Source organism: Sinocyclocheilus grahami, unplaced genomic scaffold (genome assembly GCF_001515645.1).
Source record: "Sinocyclocheilus grahami isolate Dianchi unplaced genomic scaffold, SAMN03320097.WGS_v1.1 scaffold13.1, whole genome shotgun sequence".
Lineage (NCBI taxonomy): Eukaryota > Metazoa > Chordata > Actinopteri > Cypriniformes > Cyprinidae > Sinocyclocheilus > Sinocyclocheilus grahami.
Genome location: NW_015505192.1, coordinates 2,931,419 through 2,946,924, shown reverse-complemented (window position 1 = coordinate 2,946,924; position 15,506 = coordinate 2,931,419). Strand labels below are relative to the sequence as shown.

Here is a 15,506-nt window from a genome sequence, read left to right as displayed (position 1 = left end):
TAAATATATAAATGATTATTTATTTATTTATTTATTTATTTATTTACCCTGCTTAATATTAATATTAATAGTATTGCTAGTAATAAATAAATAAATAAATAAATAAAGAAGCAAACCGGTCATTATTTGTTTATTTGTGTGTTTATGCGTTTGTCCCTATTAAATAATTTTTCATTCATTCAAATCATTCATTCATTCATTTATGTTTTGTCGCTATTAAATAAATAACTTGTAAATAAATAACTAAATTACACATTTATTTATTAATTGTTTGTTTGTATTTAATAATATTGCTTGCAAATAAGTGTATTTATTTATGTATTGTCCCTTATTAGCTGTTTAGCAAACTGGTCTGGTCTGCTTTGGTGATAAAAGTTCAAAATTATTTACATGTATTAATTTTAATGATCAGAATAAACAGTTCTTCCACAAAGTTATAATATTCCTTATATTGCTGTTCACAGTTGCTTAGCAATGTAGCAATATGGTCCATTAATATAGAATGTGCAAAGCAGATTTATTTGCATGTTACAGCAGTTTAAACGCAGCTCATCCGATCTGAAATTAGAGTAAGAACTATAACCTACCACATTTTTCAGTCATGCAGGATTTGTTCTTTCATTAGACTCTGGCATGAAGCACACCTTTTCCGATAAATCATCACAGATGACATCAGAGAGCAGAACAGGCCTAGTTTGGCACTCGAACCATCTGATGAAAGATTCATTGTATTATTCTCCTCCTTGTTTTAGTTGGCAGGTCGCTCGTGAGGGTGAACCTTACAGCATATGTATTTAAAACTCAGTCTTTCGCTTTCCTCCTCCCCGTTTCCAGGATAAGCATCTGCTCTGAGAACAGTGATTTTGTTCCTGTTGTGGTCGGCGTGAGGGAGAGATGCTCTCAGGTTGGGCTTGTTCAGTCGAGCTGAAACTTTCCCAGCTCGGGATGGTGAAGTCTCAATCGTAATGTTGTTGTCAGGATCTCTCGGATTCTCTTTGTAACAGCGGTGTCTTTGTTTGACCGTGATTTTTCAGGGATAAGAAACTCCCAACTGGGTGAGACGGGGACTCCCCAAATTCACAACCCCCCTCTCAAATGTAGACTAATATACTGCTCCTCTGGCTCACCATCATGGAGGTAGAGTACCATAGTTCTACCATGTTTATTACCATGTGTATTACATCTATCATGGTAATAACCAATGTTGTTATTATATCTAATATAATATCCATGCATATAAAACTAAAACCAAATAGTATTAAACATAATTTTCAGTAATTGAAATATTGAAAAATGATGGGGAGAAAAAAATTAATTTTAAGAATTTTTGCCTTGGCGACTAGCTGAAATACGTTTAAGCTGAAGTACTAAAATTACTAAAACTAAAACTGAAAAATAAATAAATAAATAAAACTATACTATTTAAACTGTAAACTATACTACTACTATTTATAATAAAAAATAATAATAAAGATGTCAAAAGCACAAGTAAACTAAAATAAAAAATGGAAGTATAAATAAATATTCAATATATATCATTATATATTCAATTATTTCAGTACAATTCATGTCCCATAGTATTTATTTATATGGTACACCAAGGTACTACCAATTATACTATGGTACTTTTTTAAAATGAAATAAAATAAATTAAAACTATATATTTAAAAATAATAATAATAAAATGACAAAATCACAACAATATTAAAACTAAAATTAATATGTAACAAAAACGGAAAATATAAAGAAAAAGTCATTTAAAAATATTTTTAAAAATGTATAAAATAATGTAAATGTATAATATAATAGTATATAAATAATACTAAAATGACACTGGTAATAGCATGGTATTCTTGAAAGTACCTTGAAATGCCATATAAATACATACAGGACATAATTCTTGCTCCATGGGATTTATTTTCAGGGTACACCAAGGTACTACCAATTATATGGTACTTTTTGGTGGTGTGTGTCTAAAAAAGCATGGTATTACCATGGTGCCATATCCAAAAAACATGATATCAGCATGAACTTACATTACAAAAAGTACTTTGAAAATACTTGTTGTAGTAAATTTATGTACCATGGTATATATGTGGACTGTTAATAAATGTTTGCAATGTCACGTGACCTACAATGTCCGCCGCATCACTGTTTTGAGGTATCGTTCATGTCCGTAGCACAAGCGAGCTGGATAGCCAACCTGCTAAAGTTTCATATTTAGTGTTCGTGGTTAGCCAATAGCCAGCATTGCTAATTACACTGACATAATTCACAATGAATTCACAAAGCACTATACTTGCTTAGTCCACCAAATTTACTGTGTAATCAATGTCTTGTTGACTTTCTTTTGTACGTTTTTGATGATTCATTGATGTGTTTCCACCTTCAGAACAGAATGTTTGTGTTGTTTCAAGCCAAAGCTAATGCTTTATTCATTCACGAGGGCTGCGTTTGTTTTTCGTGGCCGTTGTGTTGGTACGACTACACTGAGATTAGCAAGTTGTTCTTGGAGCTTGATGAGCAAATGAGTTTCTTTCTCATGGCCTGTTCAACATTTCATGGGTCATAAAAATCATTTTTAAAATGAACTTTTTTTTGCAGAGAACACACACTTAGAAAAGCTTCTCTCAGATCTAAAAGGCCCTTGATCCCACCAAACCTGCATCGCTCACAAAACACAGCAGTTACAGGATTGGCAGACGGTCTGCATGAATGGATGTGAAGCAATGACGGAGGTCTGCTCTCAATAACATCTCTCTCTCTCTCTCTCTCCAAAACCACTTCACCAGACCTCCAGCCAAATGGATTTCCGTCACTGTCTGTAACTTCTGGTACTTTGACTCAAAGGCCTGTGAAAATCCAGATGCGGGCCGATTTTCAGTTTCATATTGCGCAAGCTGAACTGTAAGCAAACGCAGTTAGATAACTACATCTGAGACTTAAAAACAAAACAGTAACATTTTGTTGAGATAAGTTGTGATATGTAAATCTAGTAACGTGATATATAATAACATATTCCTTTAAGTAATATGCAGAACGTTTTGTTTTCACATTCTTTGAATTGGTTCAGCTTATTTGGGGTGGTTAGACCCCCAAACCCCCAGTAATTTGCACCCTGGCTGAATGAGGTATTCAGGTGGTGATGAGCTTAATGGTGATTGGATGAAACTCGATCTCTGCTTAGCTGAATTCAAAAGGGGGTCTCCAGCATTGAGCCTAATTACAGGAAAATCAGCATGGCCAGTAGTTGACCTTTCCCCTCGGGTCAGTCTGCCTCAGATCAGAGAGCTCTGCCTCTGTTAGGAGTGCTGTAATGAGGTGGCTGGGGGTCGAAGGTCGAGTCTGTGAATGTAGGTGGTGATGTCAGTGACCCCGGGCGGTACAGATAAATGACCGGTGGGAGGTCCGATGTGTGCATGCGTGTGTGTTTCTGATCCAGAGCACAAAAGAATGACCGCGCAGGAATCACACAGACAATGTGCAATAAAAATATTTCTTAAAGGTACAGTAAGTACAACACAGTGTTAAGTGAAAACATATGGCAGACTGTAATATTCGGGTTTCCACACGTTTTGACCTATAAATTGCCATGATTTTTCCATGACTCTTGTGGACGGAGAAGGATTTGAAAAATATTTTTTCTTCAGTCATAGTGATTGCACAAGTAGCAATATCTTACCAGCAAAATATTTTACTACTGAGCATAACTACATTGATTTATATTATGTGGACTTTTCCATTACTTTTCCCGGCCTGGAAATCTTCAAACTCCCTGACATTTTTTGAATGACTGTAGGTACCTTTAATATTTGAAAATATAAACATTTATTTTATGTATTATATTCATGCTTGTCTATTGATGATATTTATATTTTTATATATATTTTATATTCATATAAATGAGCAAATTGAGTTTTGTTTTTTTACAGTGCAGTTAGCTAAAACGTCAACTAAAACCAGAAAAACACTTTTCTTGAAATAAAATAAACATTAAACAAAATAAAATAAAGTATACAAATCTTGAACTTCTTTTATTTCAGCTTGTAGTAAAGGCAACATTTCTCATTTTTTCTCATTTCCTCATTCATTTTCATTTAGTTTTACTTGATGTAGTAAAATAATTCAAGCTGAACCTGAAATAAAAACTAATAAAAAATATATAGACTTTTGTGAAAAATATTTATTCAAAAAAATAATGAAAACAACAACAACAAAATAATTAAAACTTTAACTGAAATGAATGAAAACAGGAAATATATTAATAAAAACTGTAGTAGTATCTCAGCGATACTAAAATAACTGTGCTGGTATTATTGCAGTGGGTTTTGTGCGAGAAAGCAACAGTCAATTTTTTGTCAGACAATCTAGTCAGTGTACAGCAAGAAATCAGTGTGCAGTGTGTTTAACCCAAAATATTGGATGAGTCAGATTATTTTTTTTATTGGTAATCAGATGTGGTCGATAGAGTTTAATTTGCATTTACATGTGGCAGTCTTGTTTGTCCAGAGCAACTTACATTGCATTTAAGTATTGCATTGCCTATATTTTATCATGCATTCCTTGAGAATCAAACCCATGAACTTGGTGTTGCAAGCACTGTGCTGTACTGTTCTGAACTTTAAACACATTTATCCTGGTTTCTTTTAATGCTCATTTGAATATATTTTCACCCCTGTAGTTATCTGTAATTAAAAGTCAAATTAAGTATTTAACTTTATAAATCTGAAAATTACATAATTGTTATGTATTCATCTCATTTAATAGTCAAAAAATGGAGTATGCAATTACCTTAAGACATCACAACAAGTGCATTGTCATAGTACACGTGCTGAGAAATTAAACACATTCTGGATTGCATACAGTGTTTGTGTGTGTGTGTGTGTGTGTGTGTGTGTGTGTGGGCAGGCACACTTGGCTTCGTTTCAGAATGAAGGTAACCCAGCAAAATTATCGCTGACTCAGTAGACGTGTTATTTTTGGACGTCTACCTGCTGTCTGAGACTAAAGCTCCTCCCTTTCCTCCTTCTCATTCATTCAGTCTTACTTTTTTCTCAGTCTTAACATTTTTCTTCAGTGTGTCCGTGTATGTGGTTTAGAGGAATAATTTATGGCCATCCTGGAAAGGAGAACTACATTTAGTACCCAGCTAACACAACTATATTGTAATAAAAATTTTGTGCTAACATTTTTATTCTGCATACTTAATTTGACAGAAGTATTTTCGTAACATTGCAGAAACATTGTTTTGACGTTGTTAGCAAATCCCCTCTTTTATAAACTACATTATACTTCCAACCTGGTCCTATATTCACCATCACCAACATATATTTGACATGGTTATGTTTAAAAAATATACTGTTTAGCAATAAGTTAAATGTGATTTATAGAGATTTAAATATGTAACTTTTTTATTTACACTTTAATATTGCTATTTTGAGGCTGCCTTCAAAAAAAAAATTTTAAGTTTGAAACTTTTATTTCATAACATTAATTTCATAAAAAGTTGTATTTTAGTGGTACAAATTTTTTTTTTAAAGAAATTAATTATTTTATTCAACAAGGATTCATTGAATTGATTAAAAGTGACAGTAAAGGCATTTATAATGTTACAATGTTACTATTTCAAATAAATGCTTTTCTTTTGAACTTTCTAAAAAAAAGATATCATGGTTTCCACAAAATTATTAAGCAGCATGACTGGTTAACATGATTGGTTAACATTGATAATATTAAGAAATGTTTATTAAGCACCAAATCAACATATTAGAATGTCATCTGTGTCAGTCTGCAGCTAGAGTTCCCAAGACGGCCACTAGAGGGCACTCCTGTGTTTTTTTCAGAGCCCACTCATGAACCCGCTCCAGTCCGAGAGCCTTCAGAGTCCACTCAAGAGCCAGCTTCAGTCCAGAAGCCTTCAGAGTCCAGTCATGAACCCGCTCCAGTCCAAGAGCCTTCAGACTCCACTCAAGACCCAGCTCCAGTCCGGGAGCCTTCAGAGTCCACTCATGAATCCGCTCCAATCCGGGAGCCTTCAGAGTCCAGTCATGAACCCGCTCCAGTCCGGGAGCTTTCAGAGTCCACTCAAGAGCCAGCTCCAGTCCGGGAGCCTTCAGAGTCCACTCAGGAGCCAGCTCAAGTCCGGGAGCACTCAGAGTCCACTCAAGAGCCAGCTCCAGTACAGGAGCATTCAGAGACCACTCAAGAGCCAGCTCCAGTCCGGGAGCACTCAGAGTCCACTCCAGAGCCCGCTCCATTCCAGGAGCCTTCAGGGCCTGCTCCAGTTCCTTCCAAGGTGGCGGCTTCTGCTGCAGAACCACCCGAGGCAGCGGCATCCACTTCAGCTTCTCTCAAGTGGTGGTTCTCTTCTCCGCCAGCTCCGCTCTCGTGGGCTTACACTCCACCAGCTCCACCCTGGTTCCATGACCTACCTCAGGGTCCAGGCCCTCTTCCCCTACACTGGCCTGACCCGCCATCCCTCCCCCTAGTCCACCTCCATTCCGCCTCCCTCCTGGATTCCTTTGACATTTGGTGGATCGTCTGGAATACGCTCCTTAAGGGAGGGGTCATGTCACAGTCTGCAGCTGGAGTGCCCAAGACGGCCACCAGAGGGCACTCCTGTGGTTTTTTGTGAGCACATGGCTTGTGTTGTGTTTGTTTGGTGCCATGTGCTCTCTCTCCTGTCTTATTGTCTGTCCCATCCCATCTTGTCACCTCATTATTGTTTAAGTTGCTCCACCTGTGTTTCCCTCATTACCCTCGTTTGTTTCCCTATTTATTCTCCTGGTGTCTGCAGTCCTGTGCTGATCCGTTGTTTTTCGTCAGTTGTGCTCGTGGTGTGCCTTATGTCTACCCTTATTGTTGTTCCTAGGCTGCCTGCCTGTTTTTCCCCCTCGGGATTGTTTTTGTTCGTTTTTGTTTAATTTTATTATTAAAAAGACCCATTCTTCCTGCAACTTGAGTCCTCGCCTCATCTCTCCACACGCACCGTGACAATCTGAAGGATATTGTGACACTGAATACTGGAGTAATAGAAACGTTATTTTAAATTGATTTTAAAATATTTATTTAAAATATATTTCACAATGTTATTTTACTTTTTGATCAAATAAATGTAGCCTTGGTAAGCTTAAGAAACTTATTTTATAAATGCACAAACTGCATGTCATGGTTTGGTTACGTTATTTTTATTTTGGTGTGGTTTATAGAAATTTTAATACATTGCTCTGCATTGTAACTACAATGTAACAACCAAAATGCAATATTGTAAAATCGTTGCTGATGCAAGGAATTTTGAACTTCTATAAATACACATGCATGCACTTCCTTCTTTACAAACTCCACCTCTTTTGTCCCAGGTGTGAACAGCTCTGTAAGGTCTTTGTGTGTTTAAACACTGTTCTTGTGGTCTCACTCCAGCATTTGGTCATGAAGGCACCAAGGTCAGCAGAGGCTGAGAGTGAGTTGGATTAGAGGAGATTAAGACGGAGGCTTGGATTTCTATCTCTCTGTCGCTCTCTTCCTCTATAATTGTGTGTGTAATCAGCACAGAATGATTGTTCTTGTCTTTCTGAGAAATGTGTCTTGTATATGAAGTCTCCTCTCATTTAGTCAGCAATACTTTTACAATTGAGACCCTCCAGAGGAAAATGTCATTGTTTAGAGGTTGCACTTTTATGGCTCAGGAGAAGTGTATTCACTTTATTTTTAGATGTCTCTTCTAAAATTGTATGTGTTAGTAATCATAAAATTAATGTGGATAGCACAGTTTAGATTTTTTTAATGTGAAAAAATCATATTGAAATATTTTTTAAGTATATTTGAATTCATATTGAAGTCTTCAACTTTTGATTGCAGATTTTGCTGTCTTGGCAAACCTGAACACAGTTTGAGATCTGGAAGGCCTCCAATTTTAATGCGTTGTTGATCTCTTCTGAAACACACATGTGAGATTACTGGGGTCTTTTGCTCAAGGAAAGCAGGGGACATCAGCAAAAGTGTCCATTTGCTCTCGATTTAATCTTACTGCTGTCTAGGAGAAACAATTGAGACACTAAGGAATTGTTATTTATATTTGTTCTGTCATATGTTCTAGATTAAAGACCTGGTTTGTAGCAGTTTACCATCTGCCTCCTCTCTGAATCTTCTACACCACCATGACACGGCAGTGATTGGTGTACCAGCTAACATAACACACAGGCCTATATACGAGTCTGTTAGTACACTAGCCACAACTAGTAAATACAACCCATTTACAATAGTAACTGAGCCATTTTTCACCTTGATTTGTGTCTGAAAACAATAGGTTGTAAATTGCATACTGGTTCCTTCAGACCGATTAGAAGATTGAGTCCTTGTTTTACGGGTTGTTTTCACTGGTGGCTCTGTCAGTAGATAGGATGCAGTTACTTTACTCTGGTGCCCAGGAAAAAGTTATAGATGTAATTGCTTTGTTTAGGGGATATGTTGTGGATGGGGGTATCCTGATGAAAAGACTATATCCCAAACACCTCTGTCCACTATTATTTGGACAAACAGGTAGTCCTGCCCTTAAACTTGCGCCATTGGTCAAGCCAGAATTTAACAGGTCGCAATCAAACAGAGAGTTTTAAAAGAGCCCCAGTGTTTACATGCATTGGAATGTCAACTTAGTAATCATTGTCGCTGCATATTACATTTCTCTGATATTGATTCATAGTTGCTTTGAATTGCCATTCTTTGTGAAACAAGCATGCATACATGAGCCTGTGCAACTGTCCAGCGTCCCACTGGCAGCAATGTGGATTAGTGACCCTGTGCTTCCTCCCTTTGGACCGCTCCAATGAAGCATAAAAGGATTATAGCGGCCCAAGTTGTGGCTGGACTGAACCATGTGCACTGTCTATGGGGGTAAAGGACATCTAGGGTAACAGGGTGGAGATTGAGGGGGGGTGGGGTGTTGCAGATGTTGCAGCAAAGCTGAGCTGAAAGTAGCCTGAGGTCACAGTCAGTCAGTCAGAGAGAGAGAGAGAGAGAGAGAGAGAGAGAGAGAGAAAGAAGTGTGCTGTGATTCCATGGCGTTGATGAACAAGCCCCAGGGGGCTGAAGAAAGTCAAATGAAAACACGAGAAAAAAACGAGAGGAAAGATAGAGACATACTCATCCCTTGCTGACCAGCTTGGCTGAGACGCACTATTACGGTCATGGCTCTCGGATGCTGCATGCCGTTGAGGTCTAAAGGTACAGTAGCTGTTTCCTGTCATAGTGACCTTTTAAATTACACTTTGTAGCTTCTAATGGATTATTATATTTTAGAGTTAATCCATAACTGTCAAACCTTGTTTTGCAATCTTTTACCTAGATGTTGTTTGTTTTACAGCCTAGAAACTCTGAGTTTGGTGAACTCATGTCCTTTGAATGTTGCTAAATATACGTTTGCATCATATTTACAATGTAAAATATGCATTACTTTGCCTCTTTGGGGGCTCAATGAAGTTATTAACGGCATTGTATGGTTGTGATGATGTGTACCTGAAAGATTTGCTGAATTGGCACACTTTAGTTCTTTATGCTCTTCTGTAAGTACACCCAAACATTTGAGTTGTGGTAATACCAAATGTGCTGTGACCCAAGAGGAGGGGGGGAAGGTGGTCTTCAGTGAGGTGTGGTGTCATTGAAATTAATGGCTAACATTTGGAGGGCTAGACTTTCCCATGTCGGAAGGTGTGTGTTTTTGGATTGGGGAATGTCAGTGGTCTGGGCTTGGCTCAGGGTTCATGTCTTAACAGTGGCTGATGATTAAAGGGTGACTGTAGGCTGAAGATGGTGGGTTTGAGCTTGGGAAACAGGACAATCTTAAGGTACGTTCCCACTGACAGTGGGTAAAATTACTGGCAGTGACCAAATCACTATACATTTGCTTGCAAGTAGGCTGTATTAGGGTTGTGTGATATATTGGTTTGGGTGAAATTGGATATTTAATTGTGCATCAGCCATTATTTAATTTTATTAATGTTTCTGATTTATTCATCATAAAATGTGAATGTGTAATAAAAAGATGTTTTCAGCACAAAACATGCACATTTTAAAATAATATCTTTTTTTTGCATCAGATGGCCATAACGTGAAAATAATTATTGCAGAATTAAAAATATTAGTTCATCCCTACTGACCTACACGCATTCCCAATGGGAGCTGCCATATTGCATGACATCATATATTTGCATAAAGTTAAGCTCTGTTTGGTTGCAATGGCAACTGTTGCAAATCACTGACCCTTTTCAGGGTTAAATGTTATAAAGGTTAGATTCTGCACCCTTGATATTTAGCCTACAGGAAAGGAGCTGAGATTAAGATGTTGCTGAGGACGCTATGAAATCCAACGTTGTAACTACATAAAATGTTCAGAAAGAATGTTCCGTTGTTGTTGAAGTATCTATTAAATTTCCAAAATGAAAATCAGTTGAGGTTTTGGAATATCCGCCATGATTCTACGCCAAGGCCTCCAACTTCTGCTTAGCTTTCCATCTGTGGTGTTAAAAATTGCAGTTCTACATGTTCAATCTACAGATAACATTGATGATAGAAGAATAGCACTGACTTTGGAAAGATAGCAAAGAAAACAGGGAAAAGGATCAGGAAAGGAAAAGGTTAAGTGATAAAGCCCATTCTGTTTCCCATCTCCACTTTTCATGCCAAAATAAGCCTATTGGCTTATCTCAGATGATACCATCAATAGACAAGCGGTCTCCATGAACCATTTCTATTGTTTTTAGGAGCTGTTTACTCATGTCTTTGCAGAGCAGATAGAGGCATTGCAGATGGCCTGTTTTGGCCACCTCTGAAATTTTTCTTGATTTGTGTGGACAAGGGGGAATTCACTAAGTATTAATTGTGCCAGTTGATAGCAATGTTTATTTGTTGTCTTTGTTGTTTAACGCTTGGTTCTCTAAATGATTTCATGGATTTATGGCCAATATCTAATTTGTAATTATAATTTTATGAATAACTGCTGCCATGATCACCTGGAAAATGTGCAACCTTTTTTGCACTGAAATGCTGTGCTCCGAAGTGGTAAATTCACCCCTCTTGTTTCTTTTCCTCAGTTTAGTGTGGAAACACTTTGGGTGTTTATCAATTAGGTGCAACAGCTGCTGAAAAGACCCACATGGACAAATGCCCTTCTCTCTCTGAGATGACTGAGGTGCTTGAGCTGTGGAGGGACAGAAAGGCAGAGCTGTTATTCTAGTTAGAGATCACTGCTGGGTTGCTCTTTACCCCATGCTGCTAAACAACTACCAAACAGCTCTATAAGGAAGAGAGCTCCCAGCCCCCTTTTCCAGCACAGCTACCCCGTCCTGGATTAGCTGACTGAGTTTGAGAAATTCTGGATGATCTGGTGTTGTTTGGCATATATTTTCATACACAAAGGAATGAAATTGAAAATGTTCTGCAGGTATAACCTATAAATCTCAACATGAGAATCAATATGATTTTTGGATTTTCAGCATGCATAGGTAAAAATGATTTGTGACTCCCCTACTGTGTTGTACTATAATGGATTTATACAAATGCTTCTGGGTCATAATCACCATTGGCATTTGTTTTTAATGCACTGGGTAATGCACTTTATTATTTATGCATTGTCCCCATTTGACCCTTTCCACAGTATCAAACATAACTGAACACTCTGTTTCTACTGTAGGTCTGTTCACATCAATTCTGTATTTTCACCACAAAAGCATGCACAAGATTTTAAATAGCTTGTTTTATTTGATATATATTTATATATGCTATAATATTAGTATAGCATAATTTAAATAGTTTTTTTTTGCTTTAATTTTATTCAATTATTCTTACATGTAAATATATATACTGTATATATATATATATATATATTTTTTTTTTTTTCACATTATCTAATGTGACAAATTCAGCAATATCTACTTTTTATTTCAACCAAAACCTATACAGTAATGAAAATGATAATGTGCATGTGAAAATTAAAATGTGAAAATTTAATTAGATTTGTGAAATCTAAAGTTTAGCATGACTGGGCTACATGTGCTACCCCCTAAACAGTTCATTCAGGTATAAAAGATTTTCTCAGACATTGATCAAACATTTGGCATTGCGTGGTGTTTAGTTGCATGGTATGATTTTTGGTGTTTAGTTGCATGGTGCTGTCTAGGACATCAGTGATGGTTTTCATGTGAATGGTGAGTTGATGAGCTGCAGGGGCTCAAGGGCTGAGATACTGAGATGCTACCATTATCACCATGGTTGACTGGAGCCATGTCTGTCTGGATAAAGACAGCCAAAGAAGGGCATTAGTTCATTCCTCAACAGGGGTCTTCCCTTGGGGAGCATACTTGGAAACCCCATGTTTTCCACCACACTGAGTGCCTTCACCCTACTTACCATTCAGAATCCTCATAGAGTCATCTCAGACTAATAGAAGGGAACATTTTATCCCAAGATTAGAAGGGTGGCACTGTAAATAAACATCAAACTAGGGTGAATTCTGGTAAAACAAGCTACAATTTTCACCTCATCCATATAGGCAAGTAGAATTAAACAGTGGAAACTGACATGCTCTTGGATATTTGTCAGATTAATCCCTCAAACAGTGGTCACTAAGCACCTTTTCAAGGTCACTAAGGATGCTTGGCATAATGAAGCTTAAGATCAGAGGTTAGATTGTTTGACTTGACTTATGATCTCTCAGAGACTAGTCGAGTTTGAGTCATTTCATGGTGAACGAGATTGTGACAAATTTGGAAGAAATACAGAGTATACACAGCATACACACTAATGTGCAGTCAATCTGTGGGATCAGTAAGATCTATTTTTTTTTTAAGAAATTACTGCATTGATTCAGCAAGGATGCATTAAATTGATCAAGTGTCAGCAAAGATGGTTATAATGTTTCAAAAGATAGACTAGTCGAGTTTGAGTCATTTCATGGTGAACGAGATTGTGACAAATTTGGAAGAAATACAGAGTATACACAGCATACACACTAATGTGCAGTCAATCTGTGGGATCAGTAAGATCTATTTTTTTTTAAGAAATTACTGCATTGATTCAGCAAGGATGCATTAAATTGATCAAGTGTCAGCAAAGATGGTTATAATATTTCAAAAGATCTCTTTCCAATAAATGCAGCTCTTTTGAACTTTCTATTCATCAGTGTCCTGAAAACAAAATGTATCACAGTTTTCACAAAAATGTGAAGCAGCACACACTTTTCAACATTGATAATAATAAATGTTTCTTGAGCAGCAAATCAGCATATTAGAATGATTTCTGAAGGATCATGTGACACTGAAGACTGGAGTAATGATGCTGAAAATTCAGCTTTGCATCACAGAAATAAATTACATTTTAACATATGTAGAAAACATATGTTCATGTAGAAAACAATCCTTTTAAATTATAATAATATTTTATGATATTACTGTTTTTATTGTATTTTTAATGCCATAATTGCAGCCTGGGTGAGCAGAAAAGATTTTCGAAAACATAAATTCTTACCGACCCATTGACTTTAACATCCATGGAACATTTCCATTCCACAAAAGGTTCTTTATACTGGAAAAATTATTAAATCTGCTTCACAATGAGGTAAAAAAAAAAAATGTTATTTTAAAGGGGTCATATGATGCGATTTAAATTTTTCCGATTTATGATTTCAGATTTTAAAAAATCTGTAAAGTTGCAAAGACTAAAGTCTCAAATCCAAAGAGATATTCTTTATAAAAGTTAAGAGTCAACCACGCCCTCCTAAAACGGCTCGTTTAAACACGCCCCCACATGTCTACGTCACGATGTGGGAAGATTTGCATAACTCCGCCCAAATGTTCATGCAAAGAAAGAAGGCGTAACTTTTATTCTCGCTGTAGTATTGTTGTTGCTGTATTTGTTGTGAAAGCGAAAGGACAGAAAAGAGGACACGACTAGAAATCAGTGGTTAAGTTGTATTTATAACACTGTTCCAGAACAGTTCAACCCAAATATTCAGATATGTGCAGCGCATTTTATGGAGGACTGTTTCCTGATCCTGGTAAAGTAGACTACAATGCCGGCTGTTCTGACTCACAGACTGTAAGTAAATGTTTTATATTTAAAGAATTTGCCACTGATGATTCAAATGCGAGTTTTGAGCAGTGTAGAGTAGCGCATGTTGTTTGTCATTTCTCCGATCACAAATGCAGACATGGTTTTATGTTTACGCGGCACGATGCAACGCAACGCGTAAAAAGACAGTATAAGTCATTATAATCCGTAATTATGTCCCCACTGGATGCAACAAATGCCTCGTTTATAATGGGTTTTACTGGTTTTGTCTCGTCGCTCCGGACGGGACACGGCATCACAGTATGGTAAGGGGCGTAACATTTCTGTCACACGCTTGAGGTATTCGGCCAATCAGAGCACACCTCGCTTTTCAGACCGATGAGCTTTGTAAAAATCGATGCGTTTCAGAAAGGCGGGGCATAGAGGAGAAACAATAATGTACAGTATGTGGAAAATAATGTGTTTTTTGAACCTTAAACCACATAAACACATTTCATTACACCAAATACACAACATAATGTTCTTTTTAGCAGCATCATATGACCCCTTTAAGAACTGATCACTGAAAGGATTTTTGGAGAGACAAAAATGGATCCTTTATGGTTTTGCTGTGAAAACCCCCATTTGAAACCTTTATTATTAATAGTGATATTGAATTCTTTAGTTGCTATAAGGTTCTTGATGTTACGTGTTACGTTCTTCATATCGGTGTATTGGTTCTAGAGGACTAGTTTGGCCCCCCTGGGTTCTGTGATGCAGGTTTTCCAGTGAACCACAGGTTCTCTTATGACATGTGAAATTGTTTCTGGAAGCTTTATTTTTCACAGTGAAAGGCAGCGATTACATCTGAGGGCTGGTTCATCTTCACAGTCAGGCACCTTTGATCAAGACCCAGAGCTGGCCCAGGACTCCAGTCCAGCTCGCTTCCAGATAGATATTCCCCTTTAATGAAACCTTTGAATCTCGTCCCAGATGGGAGAAATCCTCAGAGGGCAAACATGAGAGGAATAATCTGGCAAAGCTACAAAGGAGAGCAGGGTATGGGATGGCAGAGGTGGTGTGCAGAACAGGCATATGAGCTGAACGAATCCAGGAGGATACAGAGAAGGTACTGGAGGAAATGCTTAGCAGACGCCACTCGTCTGGCGTAAACAAGGTCCATGATGCATTATCTCAGAAGAGGTCTGTGGAATAGTTTTTTTTAGGGTGATGTCATGCTGTTGAGGTGAGGAGAAGATTGGTCTGCAGTCAATGGATCATGTTTAAATGTGTCATTTTTGGGATAATAAGTAATTAATTTGGTGAAAAACTTTTAAATACTGAAAAAAAAAATTTGATTGCAGTTTGGAGTTAGTAAGATTTTTTATTTTTTATGTTTTTGAAAGAAGTCTCTTCTGCTCACCAAGGCTGCATTTATTTGAAATTATTATTCAAAAATACAGCAAAAC

At 37.1% G+C, this 15,506-nt stretch overlaps 1 protein-coding gene across 7 annotated transcripts in view; it reads left to right on the top strand.

The window, feature by feature from the left end:
* LOC107599187 (Nance-Horan syndrome protein-like) overlaps positions 1 to 15,506 on the top strand; it is a 107,586-nt gene that overhangs the window by 71,720 nt on the left and 20,360 nt on the right. For 2 of the 7 annotated variants that reach the window (XM_016290757.1, XM_016290750.1), the window contains exon 1: positions 9,154 to 9,219. The exons of the other annotated variants lie outside the window; for them this stretch is intronic. In XM_016290757.1, coding sequence (XP_016146243.1) covers positions 9,183 to 9,219 — 37 coding nt within the window. In that variant the 5' untranslated portion in view covers positions 9,154 to 9,182. Of the gene's footprint in view, positions 1 to 9,153; positions 9,220 to 15,506 lie in introns of those variants that run through there. 7 annotated transcript variants of the gene reach the window in all.